Source organism: Prunus mume, linkage group LG2, assembly GCF_029339155.1.
Source record: "Prunus mume cultivar Tortuosa linkage group LG2, ASM2933915v1, whole genome shotgun sequence".
Lineage (NCBI taxonomy): Eukaryota > Viridiplantae > Streptophyta > Magnoliopsida > Rosales > Rosaceae > Prunus > Prunus mume.
The window spans coordinates 5,541,663-5,568,248 of record NC_142699.1 but is presented as its reverse complement, the minus strand read 5'-3'; the positions used below and the strand labels follow the sequence as shown (position 1 = coordinate 5,568,248).

The 26,586-nt window shown below is 36.5% G+C and overlaps 5 protein-coding genes across 6 annotated transcripts; 2 read left to right on the top strand and 3 right to left on the bottom strand.

Annotated features, from left to right (window-relative positions):
* Positions 1-1,312: 1,312 nt before the first annotated feature.
* LOC103319660 (RNA-binding (RRM/RBD/RNP motifs) family protein) lies at positions 1,313-5,752 on the top strand. 2 transcript variants are annotated; one of them, XM_008221232.2, is made up of 6 exons: positions 1,313-1,994; positions 2,087-2,210; positions 2,352-2,475; positions 3,252-3,291; positions 3,407-3,701; positions 5,343-5,752. In XM_008221232.2, exons 1-6 carry the CDS (start codon positions 1,812-1,814, stop codon positions 5,417-5,419), a joined length of 843 nt encoding a protein of 280 aa, XP_008219454.2. In that variant the 5' UTR covers positions 1,313-1,811; the 3' UTR covers positions 5,420-5,752. The 2 variants fall into 2 exon arrangements, with proteins under 2 accessions (XP_008219454.2, XP_008219453.2); XM_008221231.2 differs by having other exon boundaries at positions 3,404-3,701.
* Positions 5,753-10,062: 4,310 nt separating this feature from the next.
* TT1 (C2H2 and C2HC zinc fingers superfamily protein) lies at positions 10,063-11,352 on the top strand. The gene is made up of 2 exons (XM_008221233.2): positions 10,063-10,473; positions 10,872-11,352. Exons 1-2 carry the CDS (start codon positions 10,063-10,065, stop codon positions 11,331-11,333), a joined length of 873 nt encoding a protein of 290 aa, XP_008219455.1. The 3' UTR covers positions 11,334-11,352.
* Positions 11,353-13,587: 2,235 nt separating this feature from the next.
* LOC103319662 ((R)-mandelonitrile beta-glucosyltransferase-like) lies at positions 13,588-15,572 on the bottom strand. Its single transcript, XM_008221234.3, has 2 exons — positions 15,000-15,572; positions 13,588-14,718 (listed from the first exon to the last, which is right to left on the bottom strand). Exons 1-2 carry the CDS (start codon positions 15,508-15,510, stop codon positions 13,769-13,771), a joined length of 1,461 nt encoding a protein of 486 aa, XP_008219456.2. The 5' UTR covers positions 15,511-15,572; the 3' UTR covers positions 13,588-13,768.
* A 3,492-nt stretch (positions 15,573-19,064) lies between these two features.
* On the bottom strand, positions 19,065-20,952 carry LOC103319663 ((R)-mandelonitrile beta-glucosyltransferase). The gene is made up of 2 exons (XM_008221235.2): positions 20,251-20,952; positions 19,065-20,162 (listed from the first exon to the last, which is right to left on the bottom strand). Exons 1-2 carry the CDS (start codon positions 20,759-20,761, stop codon positions 19,222-19,224), a joined length of 1,452 nt encoding a protein of 483 aa, XP_008219457.2. The 5' UTR covers positions 20,762-20,952; the 3' UTR covers positions 19,065-19,221.
* A 2,331-nt stretch (positions 20,953-23,283) lies between these two features.
* On the bottom strand, positions 23,284-25,305 carry LOC103319664 ((R)-mandelonitrile beta-glucosyltransferase-like). The gene is made up of 2 exons (XM_089046114.1): positions 24,626-25,305; positions 23,284-24,537 (listed from the first exon to the last, which is right to left on the bottom strand). Exons 1-2 carry the CDS (start codon positions 25,137-25,139, stop codon positions 23,597-23,599), a joined length of 1,455 nt encoding a protein of 484 aa, XP_088902240.1. The 5' UTR covers positions 25,140-25,305; the 3' UTR covers positions 23,284-23,596.
* Between the last annotated feature and the right edge of the window lie 1,281 nt (positions 25,306-26,586).

Genomic DNA, 26,586 nt, shown 5'->3' with positions numbered 1-26,586 from the left:
TTATAATATAACATTGGTGATCTTTTGGGCAAACCAATTGTCAATTCACATACCAAGAATTGTGGTCCATTGCAGCCACAAATCAAAACGCATTAAACAAATTCAAAGAACTAATTAAACCCACTGGTTAGTAGTGCTCAGCAGCATTACAAGAGCAACCAACTTTTCTTTATTTAGTTAAGAGAACTGTTAGAGATTCTAAATTTGTGCATTAACTTTATTCATCAAATAACACGACAGCTTTAGATTAATTTAAATTTGTATGTACTTTCAATTTCATTTATAATTAATAAGATATATTAATATGTATTTGTTGAAGAATATAAAGTCTCACATCGAAAATTTGACTAAATAAATTACAACTTATAACAAGTGGTTTTACTCATAATAACACTAAGACCTTTTGTAGTAAAACCCTACACCTACTAGGTTTTGTAAGCGGTTAAATTGGGGACAATATCGGTATTGCTAGTAGTGGGCCACTAATTCATCTCTTTGAAATTTAATATAGTATCAGAGCGGGGCTCCGATCTAGACCGGTTACATCTTGATTAGATGTGGCCACCAATCCGACTGACCAACCACATCTTGATAGGTGTTGCCATCGACCCAATCGACTTCAACTCATAATATGATTTATAAATCACACAAACACGGATGATTAATTTTGATGTGAACTTGGCTCCACGTATGACCCATTATTTGGTGAATAAATTTAGTTGTGTTATTGTTATATCTAATTATCCAAAAGCAATCACATCCACTGAATCATTTTTCGATACAAAGGGCAACTCGATGATGATCGAATGGTCCATCTTACTGGCCTAGTTAGCGGACCCACAATGAGTACATATGTTGGGGCATCTGATACCCACACCTACACGCACCCTGTATTAATTGTTTAAACAAAACAACTAATTAATTACAGATCATGACATATTATGCTTTTTGGGTCTACATTAATACAACTTTCTTTGGGACAAATAATTAAGATTATAAAAAAAAAAAAAAAAAGAACCAGGGGCGAAGATCAAAATATTTTGTATTTGTTACAGCAATACTATTATGTGGTATTACAAATTCATCGAAATTATGATATATTGTGACGAATAATTATCACTCTAAGTCTAAGGTATAATACTAATATAATAAATATATACAGTGTTATAATATAAGTGATAATATAATATGTGATGGTGTTACCACGATACAGATAAAACAAGTAAATTAGAGAGAGGATTGGAGTGGTGGGATTAAAATTTGATTGGAGGGTGGGAGGGTATATTAATGCAGAGACAGGGAGGACAGACCTTGAAGTGCATTAGTCACGCAGAGCTGTCATTCGCTATTACAAAGCCACCCTCCTCCCCTCTTCTAATTCATAGCCAGCAAATCAGGGTTTGCAGCTGTCGGGTGCTTTATCTCTCTCTCTCTCTCTCTCTCTCTCTCTCTCACTCAATCAACCAAACCAACTCCTCTGTTTCAAACTACTCATCAAATATTTGACAGCAATACCAACAGCAACAGCAACATTTTAAACTAATGCAATAACCCTTTTCAAATTTCTGTGTATTCAATGATTTTCTCTCTGTAAAAAAAGAAAAAAAAGATGGAATAATAATTATGGAGATGGAGGAGCATATAGACATAGAGCAAGCAAAGAAGATCAACAACAACAACATGAGGTGGAAGAAATTAAGAGGCCTCTGCTTAGCCAATATTTCTTCTCTGTGATCAACAACTGCGTTTGTGTATGAGTTCATGTGGCAAAAACCAAGAAACCAGTTTGTGATTTTGATGATTTAGATGCCATGGCTTATCCTCATTATCGATCACAGTTTGGGGACACGACGTTTACGAAGGTGTTTGTTGGAGGGCTCGCTTGGGAGACACCAACTGATGAAATGCGTAGATACTTTCAGCAGTTTGGGGAGATTCTTGAGGCTGTCATTATTGCTGATAAGAACACTGGAAAATCTAAAGGCTATGGATTTGTAAGTCAATTGATATTTTAATCAAAGATCGATGGGTTATTTTTATTTTGTCTTTGGTTTGGCTTACTCTTGTGTTCTAATTTTATGACTAGGTGACATTTCGTGATTCGGAATCGGCAAGGAGGGCTTGTTCTAATCCAAACCCTGTGATCGATGGAAGAAGGGCAAATTGTAACATTGCTTCGTTAGGACGTCCTCGGCCTTCACCCCCGAGAGGTACATTACATATTTCATCCCGCATTTGAGGTCCTGCATTCAATTCTCCCCTCTCTCTCTCTCTCTCTCTCTCTCTCTCTCTCTCTCTCCCCTATCGTTGTATAACTTTGCTAAAACTGTGCATTTTCATGGTTTATACAGGAAGAAATCAAGCCTCCGGTCCATACCAGGGAAGTGCACCACAGGCTGCACAATCGTATGGCGGAGGGCCGCCATTACCTCCACCGCTGCCGCCACCAGCCCCTATTATATATCCACCTTACAGGCAAGAAATGTTGCATTATTATTATTTTTATAACAATTAATACTTTTTTTTGGGAGGGTTAAAGAGAAATGGTCCATGCATATGCAATGAATTAAAAAAAGTGAGTAGCTAGATAGACGTGGTGTCGTTTTTTTATGCTACATACAAATAAATATTTCTTCGGTACAGTTGGTATCAACCTGGAAATAGCAAATATAAATCATGTAAATTGACTTTAGTAGAGAAGGTGGGGTGCCATGTTCTCTTGATGTACATATATTATGATACATTGATGGATATATTGACCAAAATCATCTGTAAAAAACAGCATTAATATTATATTATTAATTGCTGAAAATTGTAATTGTTTTAAGGAAATTATAAAGATTAATGGAGCTACATTTGGGAGATGATGACGTGTATAGATTATAGTGATATTGCTTAAAAAGAAACACATGGTCAATCTTTGTCTTCATCGGTCAACTCTAGGGTGGTGCTTCCTACATCTCATAATATGATCAGTGCGAAACACTTTAAGAATCAAATTATTATTATTATTTTGTTATGATACAAGCGCTATTGAGGAGGAGCGAATCAAATCTAAGACCTCTCGGATACAGGAATATATGTTCTTAATCACTTGAACTATAAGCCCTTTATTTTCCAGAATGAAATTATAGGAAGAAAAAAATTTCTCACCCATAGGATGAATTTATTTTGTTGGAAATAAATCTTCAGCTATCAAGTTATTTTCTGCTCATCCGTACTCGTCAATCTCATTTAATATTGATTTGCAGCTACCCTACGTACACTCCTGCAGATTATGGGTACCATCAAGTTAGTCTCTCTCTCTCTCTCTCCCTCTCTCCCTCTCTCATGCATATACAATAATAGAAACACATGCAACAATTGGTTGAAAATATTAATGAATGGTTGCAATGTATTGCAGCAGGCAATGTACAACCCACAAGTTCAACAGCAGCCCCAGTACTACTCTCATCAAGTTTATGGATCATCACCATCTTCACCCATGGGCACTCCATATTATTATCATGGCTATTCTTTTCAATCTCCAAGGGCAACGTTTTCTTCACCCCCGGCGCAACGTATGCCTGCTCCTTCCTATCTCTACTATCCTACGCAGATGGAGCCCTCCTCCTCCTCCTATCCAAATCCTGCTCCTCCACTCCTACAACAGCCCCCCACCTCAAGGCAACATCCTCCCAATTTTACCTCTCCTTCACCTGGTAATTAACTACCTTAATCAATTAATTAATTTCTCTACTTTATTTTTTATCACTGTTTTATTTTATTTTATTTGGTATTTAGTATTTATATGTGAAATATATATAATTTAAAATTCAATGGAAAATAATTATTAAAACTTTGTAGCTAGGTAGTAGTTCCACATGATATATATATGTGTGTTTTTTTTGGGGGGTTCCCTAGGGATTTGTCTAACATGGACCTAGTGGGGCTACAAGGGCAAGGCCAACCCATGTGAGTGAGCTGTCTGCATGGCTTGTGTGATGACCCAAAGGGTCAAATGGGAAGTCATGACAGAGAAGCAGAAGCAGAATTTGTGAAAATTAACAGTGCTGCATGTGGCTTCAACCTCAAGAGTCAAAATCATGCTTCATTCTCAAGATATTTGTAGTCAAGTGGTCGTTTAGAGGATTAACACTTGCGTGGAACGGGTAGCTTGGGGCATAGCCATAATTCAATGTTTGAGGGGGTCATAATCTAAAATTTTATCATTTTTTCTTATTATCTCACTTCATATGGTATACATATACTAAAGGGAAGAAGAAAAATGGGGAAGGATCAAAACAATGCTACCCTCATTTCACACGAGTTTATTATCTGTTGGAAATGTGGGGATTTTTTTTTTTGGGAGGGGGGGGGGGTGATATTGATTTCAAAGAATGAAAAATAACATTATAAATTTATGATAAAACACAACTAATTGAGTTTCGAGTTATACTGATTAACAGTTTGATAACATAATATGAGAAAAAAAAATTGCTCTATGTATATGCTGCTTGATTACTTAGGTCTCACATATATATATATATATATTTTACAGACCATTTTCTATATTGTTTGGCATGAGACAAGTGATTAATATGTTGAGAAAATGGTTGTGGATACCTGTGGTTTTGAGTGGTCATGCCTGCAACAATTTTGATAGTCATTTGCTTTTTGGTCAGAATCTTAAGTTTTCATAAACCCCACTCTTGGTCTGACATTCACCCCACTCTTTAAAAGCACTTAAATACAAATTTTTGTCGAACGATGTCTCAATACTGCGTTACAATCCATGATGTGTCATGCTGAAAATATGGACCGTCCGAGCTAATATTGACATATAGTACAATTTGTCCTTCTAGCACCAGAAGATATATAATTTCCATGATCTTCTCTTTCCTTTCCTTAATCTTTCAACTTCTATAAAATAAAATAAAACTTCTATGTCTTCAACTATCTCATACTTAAAAGATTTGTTTATCATTGACATGTCCCGAGTAATTAGTTTTTTCTTTCTAAAATTTTAGCTACCGAATAATGTGGTAAATGATATGACAATATCTTAGTTGCTAGAAACAAATAAAGTTGAAAATGTCCCCACCAGAACAAATAAAGTACTGAACATTCGTTGAGATTCAAAATTTTAAATTAAGTTTATCACGGTGTTTGTAGCATTGCTTTATATTTCAGACTATTAATCATCGCCATTGATTTGGTCATATATGAAATTGTCCTTCAATGGGTGTATTATTCTTATATATTAGGGCAAACAACTGTGGTCTTAAAATTTCTTTCTAAATTGCTGCTATATGTAGAGCATGTGCTCATGTGGAAATCTGTACTGTTGTTCTTGGTCTCAGATTCACAGAATCCACAACATGCGTCCACAGAAACAGAAGTTGGAGTTGTCACTTCAGAAAGTACTCCAGATGCCTAAAAGGACTCGTTGATACATACATGATTTCATGAAAAAAATTTCATTTGTATAAACTTTATAATTAAAAGGTCATGTTCTCTTTATCAGTCGATCATTATTTTCTGTTTGGCAGCCATTCATAATATTTTTTGGGTCGACATAGGTGACTACTGCTTCAAGATTTCTTGTGTTCAACACAGCTATTATGTGGCAAGAAAAAGATTATCAACTAATCAACCAACTCATGCATTTTTTTTGGTCTATTCCTTTTCTATATTAATTTATTACTTTGTTCTTTTTTAAAGTGTATCATTTCTCCAATAAATGTATGAAGAAATTTTGTTGAACTTGCGACAACACGTCTTACGCAATTAAGCAAAAATGTGCAATTCAAAATGTTATGTAGTGGATCTTCATATAGTGGCTTCTTCCAAACGAATGCACCATTTGTTACCATATGCATCGATGTTCACAGAGCATTGCTGCGCTTACCACATGACATGATAGTATGTAATTCATTCCAATCTAAATCGGCTATGAATAGGGTCGGCCTTGGGCCTAGGCACAAAGGGCGATGGTCAGGGCTCCAAAATTTATATATACAGAGACCTTTCGTTGAAGGATTGTAGGACTCACTCCGTATTGTATTTCATTAATCCAAACCGTCTCTTTTATAGATATTCATTCAAACTCTACAAAAATAAAATAAAAAATTACTTGAATCCAATATCATTTGACCATTCAATTAAATTATTGAAAATTAAGTACTTTCTTGAAGCATTGTTTCATTGATTTTGTTGGTTTCAATTAAATGCCTTAATGATTTTCAATTTGTCTCATTTTTTGCAAGGATGATATATGAATGAAGATTTGAAAAATAGATGGTTTGGATCGTTGGGAAAAAAAAGAGAGAAGGGTACCCTAAAGTCTCCAAATTTTATTTGAGGGATCCTCAGTGAAGGGAACTGTTTATATATATATATATATATATTGACGAATCTCTCAGTCTTCTTATCTTTGTGCTTCGATATCTCACTAAAAAGCTCACACTTTTTTTTTAATATAAATAAAAATAAAAAAATCTAATCTTTGTCTTTGAAACTGAAAGTGACCAAGAGGAGAGGAGCATGGAAGTTTAAAAAACAAATCAGATTTATGAATTCTTTAAATTATTAATGTTAATAAGTTGGGAAATTTTCTGAAGTCTGTAAAATGGATAAATGTTTTTGTGTAATTTTCTGAAGCTTGTTTATAGGATTTGAACTGTAAGAGTCTCTCAATACCATTTTATGTGTAATTAGAGCCTGAGTGATGAAGTAATAAGAGCATCTCTAGGAGAGTCTCCAAATTTTAGTCAAATTCTAACTAAAATAGCTAAGAAGTCATTATAGCAAACTACTTAAAAGGTGCTTCCTCCAGCAATGCTCTCTATTTTAGCTAACCTCAAATATTATATTATTTCTTAAAATTTAAACATTTAGCATAACTACTTTTCCAGCTGCTAATTTACTAGTCTTGGATTTTTTCTTGCTAGTTTCAGTAATCCATTTATGTTGATCCTTCAATAGATGCCAACAATGTTCATACACAAATGCTGATCCCATGAGTTGTTGATACATTTCTTTTGCTTTTAAGATCTGCACAGTATTTTAATACTCAATCGAACAGTTTGTAAAAATACAAGTCATTTACAATGTCAAAAACACAAGTTATTTACAATGTCAAAAACACAAGTCATTTACAGTGTCAAAAACACAAATCATCATACACATCAGGTAAGAAATTTCAAAATTTTCTCATTTATTTGCAATAATAAATATACATAATGACTAAATTTGATTGTAAATTAGTAATTTTGGCAAGAAGATTACCCTGTCTTGTTCATAAAAAAATTCTTAGCTCTTTGTGGTTTCTTGGTGGTTGGTTCAGTTGGAACAATCACTTGAGGCATGTCATTGTCACCTTCATTTTGGATTGCAGTTGTGTAACCAAATGTTGAATATGTATTATCTACATAATCCATCTACATATATAGCCTCATGACATTAAACCACAGTTAAGATTATTCTTAAAATATATTTTTGTAGAGAAGCACCTCCTAACAAAAACTAATGAGAAGCTTTGTGAAGCCACCCATCAAACAATTTGCAGGCATAATTAAGTTCAATCAACACAAACCATAAAAATGCATTAATCTGAACCTTGCCTAACTTGAAATGGTTGTAGGTATTCAAAACTTGGCAAATCAAGTAATTTCAAACACTTCCAAGCAAAAACCCAGAAATCCATATACAAAGAGAGGTAGGGAAACATAGAAACAAGGTGAGAGAGACTTGACAGAGAGAAGACAATGAAGACTTTGAAGTTTTGAGTTTGAATTTTTTACTGTTGCAACGAGATGGCAAGCCTTGAATTTCTCTCCTCCTTGCTAGATGTAGCGAGCCAAAATTGTGTTCTCCAAAATGGCGAAAGAGGTAATGATGTTGTTGGAGTGTTGTTTTTCCTTCTTTTTCGCTAAAATAGATAGGGATGAGAGGATAGAAAGTCTCCTGGAGATGCTCTAAGGTAAGCATGTTGAGGACCTCCGCTCCTTCTCAAAAATAGTCAATCAATTAACTAAGGGAAATAGCCTAATTTATGGCTTTGGGCTTTGGGCCACCCAAAAGTCAGGGTCAACCTTGATTATAAACCTCATTTATTTCTAAGTGTACACTTTAACATATGTACATATACAAATTCAGGGAGTATAACATCTTTGGTGTTTAAATTATAAGAAGGTTGACATAAGTTTATGTGCATTGTGTAGCCGCATGTAGAGAGAGAGAAAAAGAAGAAGAAGAAGAAAAGAATACACGAGGTTTATAGCTCTACGTGTTCATCTAACCCCACACTTGTGACAAGAGATCAATTCTCAACCTTTGCCTATTTCGGAATCTTCATGACTAAATATACACATACACAAAACTAAGGATGAGGGGTCTCTTTCATGTTATGGTACACGATTTGCTCTCTTAAGAACCTCATTTGCATAAGAGTTTGCTCTTAGTTTAGTGATGTTTCTTTTTTCAATATTGAAAGAAGTTCCATGTATCAATCAACCCTCATTTGTCAAACTTAAAAAGAGTGTGATTTGCCTAAAGTTAAAACTTTGAAATACACTTCACTCACCTCGTTTGGCCCACAATTGGGCTTCGGCTTAGCCCTTATTGAGTTGAGTAAACTCTTCTATTAGAGCACCTCCACCCCAAAGGGCAATGGTAAGGCAAAGGCAAGACAAGGTTTGTCACTATTCATGTGAATAGTGGCAGCCCTTGTCTTTTTTGTTTCCACTCTTATAGGATAGGGCAAAGGCAAGGGCAATTACTATTCACATGAGATATGAGGAGATGAATTTGTATAAAGTTTTTGGTGTAGGAAGTAAAGAATATGGCTAGGTATTTATATATAAAAAATTTCTAAAAATTTCGGTATTTTTTTCAACTTTTTTTAAAATTTTGGTTGCTGATGTCATTATGACGTCAACATTCTGTTAATAGCCTTCGGGCAACAGCCTAGGCAATTCTTGCCCAGGTTGGTGGGTCCCACCCCTTGCCTGGGCTGGACCTTGCGTGCTGGAGGGGGTTTTTGGGCCTAGGGTTGCCTTTTGGCTGCCTTTGCCCCTTGCGCTGGAGCTGCCCTTAGGAGGTGATCAAGGTTTGAGCTTGAATTTTGGCCCAGTGCTAAAGTTTTTTGGCCTGTTTCTTTTGGACCATGGGCCTGTTGATCCAATAGCCCTCAAACTCTTTAGTTGAATTTTTTTTTTTTGAAAACTTTATTCAGTGAATAATTTGCCTCCTACGTCTCACAGTCTACACAATGATCACATAATGGCTTGATGATGTTGATCAAAGTATATTGCTTTTGCTAGCTATCACATGGCTAGTTCAGTATCGAATGTAAAGAAAACAGCATGCATTCATTCTTCTCTAAGCTCTAGAACTAGTACTACTGGCTTTACTGCTGTGGTAAATGGTAATTAATTGAAAGATAGCATGTCAGCTTTCAGAAAATAAAGGTTGCTAGGATGAACGACTAATCAAACTACATAGCTAGGTTAAGTAAAACTTGCACGTAATGAATATTGATTGAAATGTCCACATGCACATCCTAAATAACTAGAAATTAATGATTCACCCTGCAACTCTCTCTCTCTTCTCTCCCTCTGCTCTTCTGTGTGTGTCTGGTGTGAGTTGACTGTTGGGTATGTAAATTTGCACAGAGAGAGAGAGAGAGAGAGAGAGAGTGCATGATGATACAAATTGCCTTAGATTTTCAACCCTCTGTGGTGCAAATGTTGCTAAATCCAGATGACATGGGCCACAGAATTTAAGGTTATTTCCTTCCTTTCCCCAAAGATACACACAGTGCAGACAGCACATAGTTATGACCCCCTCAACAATGGTTCTTTTCACTCAACTGCAATATTCTCCAGCCAACCCCTCAACCCTCAACCCTTCTCTCTCTCTCTCTCTCTCTCTCTCTCTCTCTCTCTCTCTCTCTCTCTCTCATGATTACCATGCATTCATTTCAAGCTATGATCTCATTATAAATGCCTTGATCTTAAATCAATTATGTTGCACACCATTCATTCTATGTAGTTTTAATAATTAGCGCTCTTATAATATATGGAGCCCTCCGAATTTTCATCTAGCTCCTCCCCCTTCTTTTCTGCCAATGATCATGTTGAGACCCTCAATCTTTTTCCAAATTGTGAGACCCCAAATGCTCATCTTGAACCTCTACCACTGATAAGCTGCCTACTTCGTTCACCTGAGCATCAGGTGCCTAATTCCCATGATGAAAACCCTAAAGCATGCAATGAAGATCATAAAGAGGATGAAGTCACTGTGGCCCTGCACATTGGCCTTCCAGAATATTCAGATGGCTCTGTGAACTATTTGAATGAGAAGGAAGATGAAAACAATGTGACAGCACAAAAATATTGGATTCCATCTCCAGAACAAATACTCATTGGCTTCACCCATTTTTCTTGCCATGTCTGCTTCAAAACATTTAACCGCTACAATAATCTGCAGGTACGGTTACAAGTTTTCTAAATTATAATCTAAGTCTCTTTGGAATATTTGGTACAAAATTTCACATATATAAGATACATACACACACGCACACACACACAAATGTTCAATATATGAATCCCTTTCACAATTCGGTAATTAAACTGAAGCCTATTTGGTTGGCTTGGAGGGTTTTGGTTTAAGACCATATATTATTCCTTGATTTTAAAACGAAAACACTTTCGAGCCAACCAAACGGACTTCAGTTTAGCATTCGAAACCCTCTAGCCATGCTTTGGTTTGATGAACAACGTTGGAAAAATTTACTACCTGAACTTTAGAAGTTTCCTTTTATGTTCTTATTAATTGATTTCATTATTCCTGTGCTTTTCACTGTCATGTCATCATTCCCATGGAAGATGCACATGTGGGGGCATGGGTCGCAGTATCGAAGAGGGCCAGAGTCACTGAAAGGAACACAGCCTCGAGCCATGCTAAGCATCCCATGCTATTGCTGTGCAGAAGGTTGCAAAAACAACATAGACCACCCAAGAGCAAAGCCTCTAAAGGACTTTCGGACACTTCAAACACACTACAAGAGGAAGCATGGCATGAAGCCCTTCATGTGTCGCAAGTGTGGGAAGCTGCTGGCAGTGAAAGGAGACTGGAGAACACATGAGAAGAATTGTGGCAAGCGCTGGCTTTGCATTTGTGGTTCGGATTTTAAGCACAAGAGATCACTCAAAGACCATATCAAGGCTTTTGGCCATGGCCATAGACCTTTTCCACCTAATTCTTTTGATGAAGTCAGGGATCTTGATGAGGATACTAGTACCACACCATCGTTGTTTAAAGGCATGTCAAGTGACACAACCTCTTAAGGCATATGAAAATTTTGTGTTCCCCTCTTGAACTTTTTATGATGAAGAATCGATGATGAAGATTTGAATGAAAAATACTATGAGTTTGATACACAAATCAGTTGACTATTTCCATGATATTTTCCTTGGGAGTTCAGTAGAAAATTGTAGTGTCATGTAATTTAGAGATCATATTTCTAAGGGAAATTCTGAAAAATAGCCAACTTATCTGCACTGTAAAGATTTTTAAAATAAAAAAAGGGTAAAACTTGAACCATTTTAACTAAAAAAAGACTTAGAAAGGCAGCATGGGAATTAAACTTGGCCACCTAAAGTTAGGAAACAAACATCAACTGCGCTGCAGCCTGCACACAATGCTTTAGCGCTGCACAATAATCTTGACTTTATTGTGATAAATAGTTTGTTTCAACTTTCAAGCCCTCCTTGATGCGAGACCCTAGGAGGTCGCGTCATGGGACTCCCTTCCGGGCCGACCTCTTGCTATTTCTTAGAGCAAATGTTTATAATAATAAGAACTTACTATGTATGTGTCTAGCTCTCACGAGTCACGTTACACTACTGAGAAAAACAATGGGGGTGTTTATTGGTCTACAAAACGGGTTTGTATTGGCATTTTTGGTGCCTAATATATCAAAGTAGTGATTTTTAGTATATATGGTACCAAAAGAGTCAATACAAACCCCTTTTGTTAAGACTAATATTCATGTTGTGAAGAACCTATCATGTTGGCGAGAGTAAATGTTTCTTTTCTACTTAATTAGTTTAGGATCCATAAATTGATTATATTAGTGAGAAACACTTACTTTCAAGAGAGTTAGAAATTTTCGAACATTTTAGAATTCCTTAACACTCTCAAATTTCCTCATCCCATGTGCATGACTTTAAGTGTTGTGCTTTCTCAGGCATACACTGGAACTTTTGTGAAAATGGAAGCTTTAGTGAGGGAACTTGGGTGGATGATGAGTGGCAGGTGCTGGGCCGAAGCCAGCCAACATCTGTTTTCTTTTTTCAATTGTATCCCAAGGTACAAAAGTGAGATTTAGATTTTGCCAAAAACTAAAGGGTCACGAAAAGTAAAAACTCAAAGGGAGATAATAGAAAAAAAAAAAAAAGAAAAAAAGAAGGTATTTAAAGGTATTTAAAGAGTACAGCCGACCGGCTATAATATTTTTTGAAAAATTAGATAGAGCCGAGTATAGCCGCACGGATATACTCTTGTTTAAAAAACCGAGTATAGACGTTCGGCTGTACCTTTTGTTAAAAACAAATTTGAAAAACCAAGTATAGCCATTCGGCTACACTCTTAAAATTTTTTTTTTGTTAAAAAAAGGACCGCTTAGCACTTTGTCTTTCACGTGTAAAAACAGTATAGCCGAACGGCTATACGATTGTTTGTGGAAAAAAAAGTAGTATAGCCGCGCGGCTATAAGAGTGCGTAGAGCCGCGCGGCTATACTATTTTTTAATAAAAAAAAGGAGTACCTACCTAGCAATTAGCCTCTCACATTCATTCATAGTTAGTAAAATACAAAACAGAAAAAAATATTTATAAAATATGTACGTGTTTTATTCGTCAAAATTTTGGCAGATTACAACTTAAAAGTAAGGCCACTATATTATATTTTAATATAATTTATTTATATATTATAATATATATTATTTTTATTCAATAATTTGTGAGAATTATGTGTATAATACGTGAATTTTGTGTGTCTTATTGAAACATGTATTAAACATGAATAATATATAAGTATGTGTACGATATGTGTATTGTATGTTGATTTTTTTTAAAATGTGTATTTTACTGAGTTTTTAAGATGGGTACGAAAAATAGAAGTATTGTTGAAAAGCACGTACTTGTTTAATATGAGTATTAAACGGGAAAATGCTAAATTCTTTAAACGGGTAAAAACTCACGAAAAGTAAAAACTCAAAAGGGGACAATAGAGACTCGGTAATGGCCTAATAGAAATTAATAATACTCTAAGCTACTATTGTAGATAGGAATTTCGGATACCAGAAGAATTTCTTATGAATTTATTTTTAAAATTTTATATATTGGAGGATTGGAATGCAGGACTTCGAATTCAAGTGTAAACACTCAACCCATTGAGCTAACATAAAATCAAAAGTTGAAATCACATAATTGATGTACCTTGCTTGATATAGTTTCTTGCCTTATTGATGGTTTGCTTGTGACATGGAATCAAAATTCGAAATCACATCATTGATGTGTATATTGATCAAATGTTCCATTTTAAAACTACAAGAGTACGTGAAGTATTATTATTAGATACCCCAACTTGCAAAGCCAGCACATAAAATAAAACAAACAAAAAAGCAAAAAGGAACTTCTCATGACCCCAGAAATTCCAAAACCACACAAAAGCACATAAAAATTCAAAGTATGGACTGAAACAACTAGTTAGATTCTAGTCAATTCAGATTTCTTGGAGAAAGAAGAACCCGGTTAATCATGTTGTCCAAAGCCAAGAATGATAATCCATTTGGACCAGTAGCGGCCTCCTCTGCCAACTTCTTCCATTCCATGGCTTTCTTCCTCATCTCTTTGCCCTTCTCTCCCTCCATTAATGTTCTCACAAGGTCCTCTATGTAGTTTCTTTTAACATCACCCTCTATCTCTATGCCTACGCCCCATTCTTTGCAACAGAACCTGCAATTGGTTTGTTGCTCTGCAAAGAAGGGCCAACAGATCATGGGCACTCCACCACACAAACTTTCAAGGGAAGAGTTCCATCCACTGTGTGTCAAGAACCCTCCTACAGCTGGGTGGCTCAGGACTTGTTCTTGAGGGCACCAACTTGCAAATAGACCCCTTTCTTTGGTCTCTTCCAAAAACTCCGGTGGAACCACAGCGGATTCTCCACAAACAAGGTCCGGCCTTATAACCCATAGAAAGGCCTTGTTGCTATTTGCAAGTCCCCAAACAAACTCAATTAGTTGCTCAGATGTCATGACTGTGATGCTTCCAAAGTTGACATAAACCACAGAATTTGGTTCTTTTGAGTCAAGCCATTCAAGGCACTCTGTTTCTTCTCTCCATAGATTTGATTCAATCGACTTCAAATTGTTATAATCCGGTGGAATCTGACTAACCTGTAGTTGAAGGGGTCCAATGCAGTAAATAGGTGGTAGCAAAGTCGAAAGTGCATCCAGAACTTCAAGCTCTAAGGCGTCAAATGTGTTGAAAATGATTGCTGAAGCTTTCTGGGCTCGTTCGAACTCACTCACAAGATATTTCAGCATGATGTCATTTGGATCTGTGGTTCTGACGAAGGTTGGCAAGTCCCTCAAACGAATATGTCTCATGCCTGGTATCCAATCTATTACAGTATCTAAATACCCATTTGTCATATAGCTGGCATCTGCAAATCAAATAGGTCTACTGAGTCAAACATTCTAACCAAAAAAGTAACAATTTTATTATGTAGTGTCCCCAAGTGACCAGTGAGCAATTTGAAGTAAATTCCTCTTTTTTTTTAATTGATTATTTTTGAAGATTGAAATATTCTTTTATTAGACAAATGCGTACGATGTTAGATTGAATATATACTATACAAGAGTCAACTTGATTACTATTCAGATTCACATTCTAATAACATAAATATTGTTTGACAAGTGAACGTTTTTGTCAGTATAATAATACCTTTAAGAGGAATTAAACCCTTTTCCATCAGAGGGAGATACTGAAGGTAACCCAACGAGCCACAAGCACTCATTGTTTCGAAAAGAACACAGGGAATGCCAAATTCTTGGGCTGCATCAAGTGAGAATGTCATGCCACCATCAGAAACTAAGCAAGTAACTGGAGGGGAATGGGGTAAAGAGTTAAGCTTTGATAAAAGGTCTCTGAAGGGTGCTAAGCAATTTTTACTAGTGGAAAGGCATAGGGATGGGATGTCTTGGGTGGCGTTGTCGTCAGATGGAGGGAGGCCATCAGGAATGGTCTCGAATTGAAAGGAGGGGAGGCCGTCGAGAGAGTTGGGACCTCGAGATTTAAGGAGGCGTTTGTGGTTGAACTCTGTGTTCACAAAGGTTATATGAAAACCTTTGTAGTGGAGGAGCTTAGCTAATTTCAGCATTGGGGTTATGTGACCTTGAGCTGGGTAGGGTATGCAAACTGCATGTGGCTTCTTTGTCAACGCAACAGAACCCATTCTCTCGTTTCTCTCAAATCACACACAAAACCTGTGGAAATTAGGATATGCTATGGTGAAGAGAGTACCAGCAGTTTTATAGCAGTGACATACAATGTCAATAATTGATGGTGAATCACGGACTGGACATGTACATTATCAACTTTGCCATATTTTTAAATCATGACCATTCCTTTTATTTCTATTCCGCAACAATCATTCACAGATAACGATCAATTATTATGTTCCTAATCTAGAATGCGAGAAACGTGTGAAACAGAATATGTTCAAGTCTGGGCAAGCTAATAAACATGCATGGGCGAAAGAATCTACGAGAAACCTAGCGGACAATATAAGGCATAGTTGTAAAAACTAAGGATAATATAGTAAATTAACAAATTTTCATATTAAAAAAATTTTAAAATCAAAATCAAAGTAAAAACACGGTCCTATTTTCACGAGACACAAAAACCAAACTCATTTTCTCTTTCTTAATTTTAAAGTTTAAAAAAAAAAAAAAACCAATTGGCAACTAGTGTATCTGCTAAGTAAGATATGAGGAACAATACGGCTTTTTATAAATTCAGCCAGAGAACTCATGATGTGTTTACTAATCAGGAATTGAATTCCACTTATAGAGGATTCATGCGTTTACTTCATATCAAGAAATTGAAAAGTAGTGGGGTCCACACGAAATTAGGAATTGAATTCCTGATTTTGGAGGAATTCAATTCTTGGGTGGGACGTGGTATTCTAATTTTTGGAGAACTAACCCATTAGGAATTCATCTTTTTTACCCATTATATCCTCACACAATTTTAAAAATTTCAAATTTTTCATCTACTTTAACCCAACAACGAGGACACTTTAGTAATTAGAACTACTCATACCTCCAATTCTATATGGTTTAGTGAACAACTTCAATAGGAATCCAGAATTTAACTCACCTCAATCCATGTGATTTAGTAAACAATTTCAATAAGAATCCGGAATCTAATTCTCCCCAATCCAACTCTTCCTCAATTCAATTCTCCTAATCCAATTACAGATTAGTAAACATGTCATCTGTTACTTGTTTGGCCTGATGTCTGTTATGCATTATAAGTTGGGCTGAGTCCTTTTGGGCTTTCTGTCTTTGGGTTTGCCTTGTTTGTTGCAGCCATGGGACTTCTTCTTTTTTTTTTTTTTTCTTTTTTGTGCTTAATATATTTTTGTTGTACCCCACCACCAAAAAAAAAAAAACAAAAACAAAAAAAAAAAAAAAGGTGGTACCAGCACCGATCGAGCTTTCATGAGAGCACATGTATTCATAGTGCAATTATAGGGAGAGCACGTCACCTTAGCCAACTTGCATATTAATCCAAAAACCTGCCAAGGACCATGGTATGCATGCAGTATTACCACTGACACCACAGATATGTGATTTCTAATGTCATGGTATATTTCATACGGCAGATGGATAGGGCTTTAAAGTACAAATCATATCTTCCAAATCTCGGCAAAAATTGACCTATTTCATCGCATCAGCTCCCAAGAAAATGCCAGTCCTTGAGCCATATTACGCATCCATTTCTATTTGTCGTGCTAAATATTGAAAAGCCAACATGGAGTGGACCACCTAAGAGCAAACAAATCCTTTAAGGGTCGGTCCATTTGGATGGAGTGATTTCAAATTCCGGGAGTTTGAAGAAATTATAAGGTTAAATTTTTTATTTATTTAGATTATTACGATATATGTATACTAAAATTTGAATAAGAATGAAATGACGGAAACAAATGAATTATTGCACATAAAGTCATTTGAAACTCATTCCAAATATACTACATTTACGGCTAGTTATCTCAAACACATTCGATCTAATATTTTCTTTCTACTACTTCCATCCAAACGGAGCCAGATTTCGGGCCTTTTAAACGCACTACAACAGGAAGCATGACATGGAAGCCCATTACGTGCAGCAAGTATGTCAAGTAGTTGGCAGTGAAAGATGACCGGAGAACGCATGAGGAGGATTATGGCAAGCGTTGGATTTGCATTTGTGGTTCAGATTTCAAGCATATCACTACAAAAAGTAAGTGGAAGATGCTGACAAATAGATGGAGAAATCCCCAATGCTGTCTATAATTATTGTTAGGTTTGAATAATTCTCATGATAACAAAAAATGTGAATACACGTGTGCCAGAAAACAAAGACAAGGGCTGCATGGAAATTATTATTATATTTTGGTCGAAAGATGGAAATTATTAGAAAAATACAATAAGTGCTCGTCAGGCACCAGACAAGTGGGCCTTTGCGTGAGACTCCTCCTACATGCCCTTTCGAGGAGAGAGAGGTTAAAATTTGTTTGAGTTGTTCTTCTTTTTTTCCATTTATCAACATGACTTTCTACTTATAATTGTATTTTGAAGTGAGAATTAGTGCTAAAAACATGGAATTAATTTGTGAGGTCTGAAAGAGAAAAGTGGACTCAGTTTGTATTTTAGTAAATATATGGAAGAAAACTCCATTTAGATCCAAAACTTGAATTGGAAAATTTTGATTTTATTTCCTTATACCATTTTCGGAAAAATTCTACACGTCTCAATTATACAACCAGCCAAATTAAGCTAACACAAACGGTTTGATTGAGTTTTTGCACTAAAAAAGTTAATCTTAAACCGAACTGAACCAAATAGTAATTATTCATGAAAACTACATAAACCGAATCAAACTACCTATATTAATCTTTGTTTTTTTTAACACTTAACATTTTCTGCATTGGTCATTATCACTATCTCATGTGTTTGTTTCATTGCATAATGCACCTCCTTTTTATTATTAAACTTCTCCATCTTCAATGGTAAAATGCTTGCTTAATTATTGTTTATGCCACTAGTTTAAGATCTAAATCAAACATGATATTATATTATAGTTCGGATAATGATCAAAACCAAAGGTGATAATATATTAAATTGGCGTGATGTTCTAGGTGTAAACTAAGGTAAAACCAAACAAGGCGGATCCCTACAAAGCGCCGCTGATTGCATTGCATGCATAAGATTGTGATGCAACACCGGAGTCTGGAGAGCCATGAATTCAATGCAATGTGCATTGGCTGTTGGACTAATTCGTAATAAACATTAGATATTAACTGATGGTCTGACGAAGCCGTTCATCTGCAATGAATATACATTTGTGCGTAAAGCCATATTATATTATTAGACAACTATATATATATATATATATTTTTTTTCTGCAATGAATTTAAGCTCAGTCTCAGTGGAAACTATTATATTAAACTATTAATTTCCTACCTCCAAATTTTAAGATGTTGCATATGACAACATTGAATATCATATATTTTAACTAGGTCAGAAGTTATGTGTTTTAATCTTTTTTTTGGGCTAAACTTTTATTTATGTATAGAAATGCATTTGAGGGTGAGGCTCATTACCCCTACTAGGTGTATATTTTTATGTTTTTCAATGAGATTCACTCATAATGTTGGGTTTTTAATGTAAATTTCGCCCAACCGAATTTCGAATCCTGAATCCACCATTGATCTCACCCACTATACACACATGAAACTGCAAATTAAAAACATAAATAGTACCCTTTATTTAGATTAATAGGCAATTGAATTTCTCAAAAGCCTGTACATATTTAATTTTTTTTATCAGGAACTGGATGATCCAAATACAGATTAAATCACCAAAAAGGAAAAAAAGAACAAGATGGAATTGAATCAATTCTAATCTCTTGGGGAAAGAAGCACTTTGCTAACCACATTTTCCAGAGCCAAGTAAGACGACCCTTTTGGGGCAGTGGCCTCCTCTGCCAACTTCTTCCATTCAAGGGCTTTCTTCCTCATCTTTTTGCCCTCTTCTCCATCCATCAATGTCCTCACAAGACCGTCAATGTAATCTCTTTTAACTTCCCCGTCTATCTCAATGCCTATGCCCCACTGTGTGCAGCTGTATCTAACATTTGTTTGCTGCTCTGCAAAGAAAGGCCAGCAGATGAGAGGCACTCCGCCGCACAAGGCCTCAAGGGTAGAGTTCCAGCCACTGTGAGTCAAGAACCCTCCAATGGCTGAGTGGAGCAGAACCTGTTCTTGAGGGCACCAACTTGCCAACATACCCCTCTCTTTGGTCTCCTCCAAAAACTCAGGCGGCACCACAGCGGTTTCTCCAGCAACAAGGCCAGGCCTGATGATCCACAAAAATGGCTTCTTGCTATTTGCAAGTCCCCAAGAAAACTCAACCAGCTGCTCATTTGTCATGACTGTGGTGCTTCCAAAGTTGACATAAACCACAGAGTTGGGCTCTTTGGTGTCCAGCCAGTTAAGGCACTCTGTATTCTCTGCCCACAGGTTCGATCCGATCGCCTTCAAATCATTGTATTCTGATGGAATCTCGCTGTATGGTAGCTGAAGGGGTCCAATGGAGTAAATAGGAGGTAGCAAAGTGGAAAGGGCATCCACAACTTCTTGCTCCAAGGCATCAAATGTGTTCAAAATAATAGCAGAAGCCTTTTTGGATCGCTCTGTTTCAGACACCATATAATGCAGCATGATGTCGTTTGGGTCTGTGGTTCTAATAAAGCTAGGCATGTCCTTCAATCTGATATCCTTCATGCCTGGGATCCAATCAATCTCTGTATCCAAATACCCATTTGCAAAATCCTTGGCATCTGCAGATTAAATTAAGAAATCAATGGAACTAGTTAGCTAACACTTATAAGTTTTTTTTTCTTCCCCTGAATGATTAATTGATAGTACCTTTAAAAGGAGTGAGGCCCTTCTCAATGAGACGGTAATACTGAACGTAGCCCATCAAGCCACAAGCACTAGTTGTCCAGAAAAGCACTTCTGGGATCCCGAAATGCTCTGCTGCATCAAGGGTGAAGCTGGTGACACCATCAGCAACAATACAAGTCACAGGAGGGGAATCGGGTGAAGAGTTGAGCTTGGTCAAAAGCGCCTCGAAGGGTGCCAAGCAGGTTTTACTAGTGGAATCACACACCAAAGGCAAGTTGCGCCTGGCATCGGCATCAGCCGGAGGGAGGCCGTCGGGAATGGTTTTGAATTGAAACGAAGGGAGGCCGTCGAGAGCGTGGGAACCTTGGGATTCAAGCATGCGCTTGTGGTTGAACTCTGTGTTCACAAAGGTTATGTGGAAGCCTTTGTAGTTGAGGAGCTTGGCTAATTGCAGCATAGGGTTTATGTGACCCTGAGCTGGGAAGGGTACAAAAACTGCATGTGGCTTCTCTTTGGAGGCAACTGGACTCATTTTCTCTGTCTGGTATCCTACACAAAAGAGCTAAAGAGAAATGGAGATGATGGGATGCTCAGAGAAGTGTAAGAACTTGAAGTTTTATAGTGGTGAAGGGTCAAGGGCTTCACTGTGCGGGCAAGTGCTTCTTGACCGTTGATGCATATTTCGGATTCCCTATCTGTTTTTTAAGATAAATTGGGTGCCAATCATTCCTCGTGTTATGTTATTGTAATCGCAGAGATCGACCCTTCCAAATGAGTCCAAGGCCACGGTGTCCAGAACACATGCTCGCACAAAGACTGCCTGATTAGTGTGTTAGATTGGAGACATTGTTGCATGGGCAAGTGTGAAATGTGTGAAATGCGTGTAGACTCCAAAACGCACACAAGGTTCAGCCATAATCAGAAGAGAAATGCTGGCCGGCAACTTTAATAATTTCTTTATGGGCCATACGCTCTTATAAACTTTAAGATGTAGAAAGTCTTAAAAGAAAAAAAAGAAAAAAAAAAAGGAGAAGTTTTAGAGAATAAATTACATTAGGAAAAAGAAAAAGAAAAAGAAAAAGAAAAAGAAGTTTCACACTTCCATTTTTTTCAATTACACTCGTGCAAAGATAACTAGCCTTAAATGATTATTTAGTAATTTATAAACTAAAATAAAATAACAAACTATGCTCCTGTGTATCTAAGGTTACATTTGATGAAGAACAAACATTATTTGTCGCTGTTAATTATGGATGTTATTACTTTTTGGTTTAGTTTAATATTTTTGAACTTTTAAATTGTTGTTCATACTAGTTATATTGAAAAGAGGGAATAAAATACATGAACTTGGTTATGGAGACAAATATTCTTAGTCACTTCAGCCCCTTATAAAATTTCAAATTTGAGTAAACCATATCATTTTTCCTCGTGACCACCCTAGAATCTCATTAAATCTTTCTTTTTCCATTTGCCTATGCTAGTCACCAGTCATTAGAAATTCCTTGTGGCTAGATGTCGAAGAGTCTATGCCAATGCCCATTAGTTAGTTCCATTTGAAAGAACATGTGCGTTGTTTTATGCATTTACTTTTTATTTTATTTTATATAAGCGTTATTGAGGGGAGAGGAATCAAACTTAGGACCTCGAGTGCAAGTATAATTGTTCTTAATCACTTGAATTACAAGCAGGGGCGGATCCATTAAAGGACCAATGTGGTCCCATGCTCCCACAACATCTTTTATTTATTGTATTATAGTATTATGTATGATGTATAATATTTAACATATTTGATTAGTTTAGGAGATATTTATCCTAAAATGAATAGTATTTATTTTGTTTTTTTTGTCTACAACCATAAAACTTCTTAATCTCTTTTTTACTTCTCTCTTTTACATTCTAGATTAGTTTATGATATTTACACTAAAAATTCCTACATTTTTAACCTTTCTTTCTCTTTATCTTTTGTTTAAGTTAAACTTTGTGAATTTTTATTTCCCTCTCTTTTTTAATGTTTGAGTTGGGTACCTTAATATTAGATTTTGTGAACCCCTTTTGTATTTCTTCTCTATGTTGGAATATAAATTATTAATTTTTGAGTCTATAATATTTTAGATGATGAGATTAGTATTTAACCATTACAAAATATGAAATTGTGGACAATTATGATTGTAATGAATGGATATATTATTAATCAATATAAAATGATGTTATGAAGTAGGCTAAAGGGAGTAGTTTAGTGTCATATTAATTTAGCACATACTTAAAAAATTGGGGGTTTCACTAAAACACCCAAAATGAGGGCTGAAATTATAAAAAAATCCAACACCCAAAACACTTTATAAACACACCCAAAATCCATCATTACACACACTCAAAACCCATTTATAAACACACCCAAAAAATATACAATTGTTGATTTGGGGTTGATTTTGGGTGTGTTTCTATATTTAAATAGTGTTTGGGTTTTTTTATAAATACATGTCTAGGATTGGGTTTATTTATAAATTTGTATACAAAATTTGTGAATAAGTTTTTCTAATTTGAAATCCTGGTTCCGCCACTGACTACAAGCCCCTTGCACATTCACCTTTTTCATTTAAGTACGAAGAATGCCTTGTAATAAAAATGTAAAATGGAAACTGTTATTGACGCTTCGAAGAACAGTGCGTGAAATTTTATAAGGGAGTAGTGCGTGAAATTTTTTTAGAGTTCCAATAACAGCTCTCAATAAAATTCATTAGAAAGAAGAATTGAAGTATGTTCAAACAGATTTCAACATAGACTAAACAATTTATCACTAACAACTTTTGTCAGCTTAATTCCATTTGTGTGTCAATTTCGTCCTTATTATCATCAATTCTGTTATCAGTAAACAATCCCTATATCAAACAGGGTGTTCAGTTAAGGAAAGTGACAATCGAGCTAATCTATGGGCCCCAATATTGCCTGACGAAACACCAAACCAGATCTTACAATCGCGATAAAAAGGAAAAGAAAGACCTGCTGTCTTCAATGAGAAGACCAACTTCAGATCTATTCTCACACCAAGTGAAAACATGAGGACAAGATTGACGAAATCGATGACACATTAACACTACAACACTGGGCGAAACTCGAGTTTCATTGTGTTGAAATGAGTGATACGAGTGTGCCTTAATGTAAGAAACATTGCACACCATCCAAAAAAATACTCAATAATTGTATTTTGGTCAAACAAAAAAGATAAGCAAATTACAACCCCCAAAAAAAAAAATTTCAGGAAATTCAGAAGACAAATTCTTCAGCTACACCACCCAAGAATTTTTCCTGGAAATAGAGTTTTGAAAGTGGTACCAAGGACAAGTTCATGTGACAAAATTAATACATTCTAATTTCTGGAAGATAGAAGCACCTTGTTAACCATTTGTTCCAAATCCAAAAAGGATGATCCATTTGGACCAGTAGTAGCCTCCTCTGCCAACTTCTTCCATTCCAAGGCTTTCTTCCTCATCTTTTTGCCCTCCTCTCCCTCCATCAACTTTCTCACCAACTCCTCCACATAATTTCTTATCACATCATCCCCTACCTCCAACCCTACGCCCCATTCTCTGCAGCTGTACCTACAATTGGTTGGCTGCTCTCCACAGAAGGACCAACAGATCAGAGGCACCCCACCGCACAAACTTTCCAGTGTAGAATTCCATCCACTGTGCGTCAAGAACCCTCCTACCGCTGGGTGGCTTAGGACTTGTTCTTGAGGGCACCAATGTGCCAATAGAGACCTGTCTTTCGTCTCTTCCAAAAACTCTACCGGAACCACAGCTGATTCTCCCCTGACAAGGTCTGGCCTAATCACCCATAGAAAGTTTTTTTGGCTATTTGCAAGTCCCCAAGCAAACTCAATCAGCTGCTCATTTGTGGTGACTGCAATGCTTCCAAAGTTGACATAAACCACAGAGTTGGGTTCTTTGGTGTCGAGCCATTGAAGACACTCTGGCTCCTCTATCCATAGGTTTGAAACAATCGACTTCAACTCGTTATCTGCTGGGATCTGTTTTAGTTGTAGGTTTAGCGGTCCAATGGAGTAAACAGGTGGAAGCAAAGTTGAAAGTGCGTCTATGACTTCATGTTCCAAGCCACGAAATGTGTTCAGAATGACGGCGGAAGCTTTCTTAGTTCTCTCTGTTTCACCCACCAGAAAATTCAGCATGATATCATCTGGCTCTGTGGTTCTCATGAAGGTTGGGAAGTCCTTCAAACGGATTTTCCTCATGCCTGGTACCCAATCTAGCTCAGTGTTTAAATGCCCGTTCGTAAAATAACTGGCATCTGCAAATCAAATTAATAGAGTCTGTTTGTTTTGTTCAGAGGGAAAAACGGCAGTTTACTCTTAATCAGACGATTGATTGATTAATACCTTTAAAAGGAGTGAGACCTTTTTCTATGAGTTGATGAAACTGAACGTAGCCCATGAAACCACAAGCACTAGGTGTCCAGAAAAAAACTGCGGGAACACCAAGTTCCTGAGCTGCATCAAGAGTGAAACTCATAACACCATCAGCGATTACGCAGGTGACACGTGGCGAATCGGGCGAAGAATTGAGCTTGGAGAGAAGATCTCTGAAGTGAGGCAAGGAGTGTTTGCTAGTGGAATCACATAAGGATGGTATGTCTTGGGTGGCATTGGCATCGGTTGGAGGGAGGCCATCGGGAATGGTCTCGAATCGAAACGTGGGAAGGCCGTTAAGAGCGTCGGGACCTCGAGATTTAAGGAGGCGTTTGTGGTTGTACTCTGTGTTCACAAAGGTTATGTGGAAGCCTTTGTAGTGGAGGAGTTTGGCTAATTGCATGAGAGGGTTTATGTGACCTTGAGATGGGAATGGCACGAAGACTGCATGTGGCTTCTCTGAGGTCAAGGCAATTGAACTCATCCTCTCTCCCCGTCTCTCCCAAATCAAACACAAACCAGGAAAATGGGATGCTAATCAATGACAAAGAGTACGTACCTGGGAGTTTTAAAGTGGTAAAAAGGTCAATGAGCTGTGCTACCAAGCGGGATAGGGAATTCCCGGCCATTAATAATGCACGTAGAACTCACATGAAATCATTACCTCCCACATTATATAAAAGATATAAAAAATTCACGTGCGTGTGTGTGTGTTTTTTTGTTTTGTTTTTTTGGGTCTAAGCTACCTGGGAGTCTAAGATGCCTCAGTCTAAGGATGTGTGAACTGTGTGAGAGCACATGTTGTGAACTGTGTGAGAGCACATGCCCACGCAGCAAGGCATATAGTACAAAATGTTCGGAAAAAAAAAAACAAAAAAACAAAAAACTTGCCTGACCCTTCTACATCTCTTAATAATGTGCCATATTTAATTATTTTCTTACAAACTGTACTTATCATAGTTTGCTGGCCGGTGGTTATCATAATTCCTTTGAAAAGTTATCTAAATATATTTATGTAATTATATATATTTGTAGTGAGTTCGGATCTAATATGAGGTGAAATTGAAAAGACGTTGGCACACAAGATAAAAATATATATTAACTGGTGTTAGGTAATTTAAAAAGTTATCAGGGATTTAGTAATAGTTTATTTCAATTATTATGTTGGAAACTGAAATTTCTTGAGGTGAAATGTTCATAAAAAATAAGAATATAACAAATATTTTATTAAAATAACTTTAGCACATTATTGGAGCTAAATGCCTCACCTCTTCTACCCAAAAGTATCAGATCCCCACATGAATATGATTTTATTTATTGCCTTAACCATCAAACAATTTGGGTCCTACAAAAGATGAATGTACATGAGCATTCTTGGAGGTTGGGCATATTCTTATATGGATTTGTTTATATTTTATATTTGCTGTCGAAACAAGAATCAGTACTATCTTATATGGATTTGTTTATAAAAATTCGCTCCTATTCAGTGTTTGTAGTTCTCGGATGTATGCTCCACCAACATATATATATGAATTTTTTGACAAAAGTGTCACTACTACCGTAAAGTGGATCAAGTTTAACATTAAATTTTAAGCCGACATTATGTGTTGACACTAAGTTTATATAGCAACTTTCTTTTGAGGCATTTCTCTAGTATTTGTGGCTCGTCAAAAAAGACAGGCTCAACGAGATTGCATCGCAAAAAAGTTTTCTTACTTTGTCTTGTTACGTGACGTGACTACAAGAACTCTTTACCTTTATGTAAAAGAAGGAAACAAACAAGTGAAAGCAACTCGTGCTTCACTTCACATTCATGCATGGCCCAAAGGATGGATAGTTTCAAAAATTGGGAAATCTGAAGGGGATTGAAAGCAAGCCTCAGTAAGTTGTTCCATGGAGGGGCCAGTTTCAGTTAGGGGTGGACATTCAAA

Excerpts from the sequence above, each read along its gene's own strand:
- LOC103319662 (XM_008221234.3), bottom strand. The coding sequence starts at position 15,510 with ATGGGTTCTGTTGCGTTGACAAAGAAGCCACATGCAGTTTGCATACCC. Across the intron at positions 14,719-14,999 it reads GGGTTTAATTCCTCTTAAAG|ATGCCAGCTATATGACAAAT; the intron begins GTATTATTATAC and ends TTTGATTTGCAG.
- LOC103319660 (XM_008221231.2), top strand. The coding sequence starts at position 1,812 with ATGGCTTATCCTCATTATCGATCACAGTTTGGGGACACGACGTTTACG. Across the intron at positions 2,211-2,351 it reads TCGGCCTTCACCCCCGAGAG|GAAGAAATCAAGCCTCCGGT; the intron begins GTACATTACATA and ends TGGTTTATACAG. Across the intron at positions 3,702-5,342 it reads TTTTACCTCTCCTTCACCTG|ATTCACAGAATCCACAACAT; the intron begins GTAATTAACTAC and ends TCTTGGTCTCAG.
- LOC103319663 (XM_008221235.2), bottom strand. The coding sequence starts at position 20,761 with ATGAGTCCAGTTGCCTCCAAAGAGAAGCCACATGCAGTTTTTGTACCC. Across the intron at positions 20,163-20,250 it reads GGGCCTCACTCCTTTTAAAG|ATGCCAAGGATTTTGCAAAT; the intron begins GTACTATCAATT and ends TTTAATCTGCAG.
- LOC103319664 (XM_089046114.1), bottom strand. The coding sequence starts at position 25,139 with ATGAGTTCAATTGCCTTGACCTCAGAGAAGCCACATGCAGTCTTCGTG. Across the intron at positions 24,538-24,625 it reads AGGTCTCACTCCTTTTAAAG|ATGCCAGTTATTTTACGAAC; the intron begins GTATTAATCAAT and ends TTTGATTTGCAG.
- TT1 (XM_008221233.2), top strand. The coding sequence starts at position 10,063 with ATGGAGCCCTCCGAATTTTCATCTAGCTCCTCCCCCTTCTTTTCTGCC. Across the intron at positions 10,474-10,871 it reads ACCGCTACAATAATCTGCAG|ATGCACATGTGGGGGCATGG; the intron begins GTACGGTTACAA and ends TTCCCATGGAAG.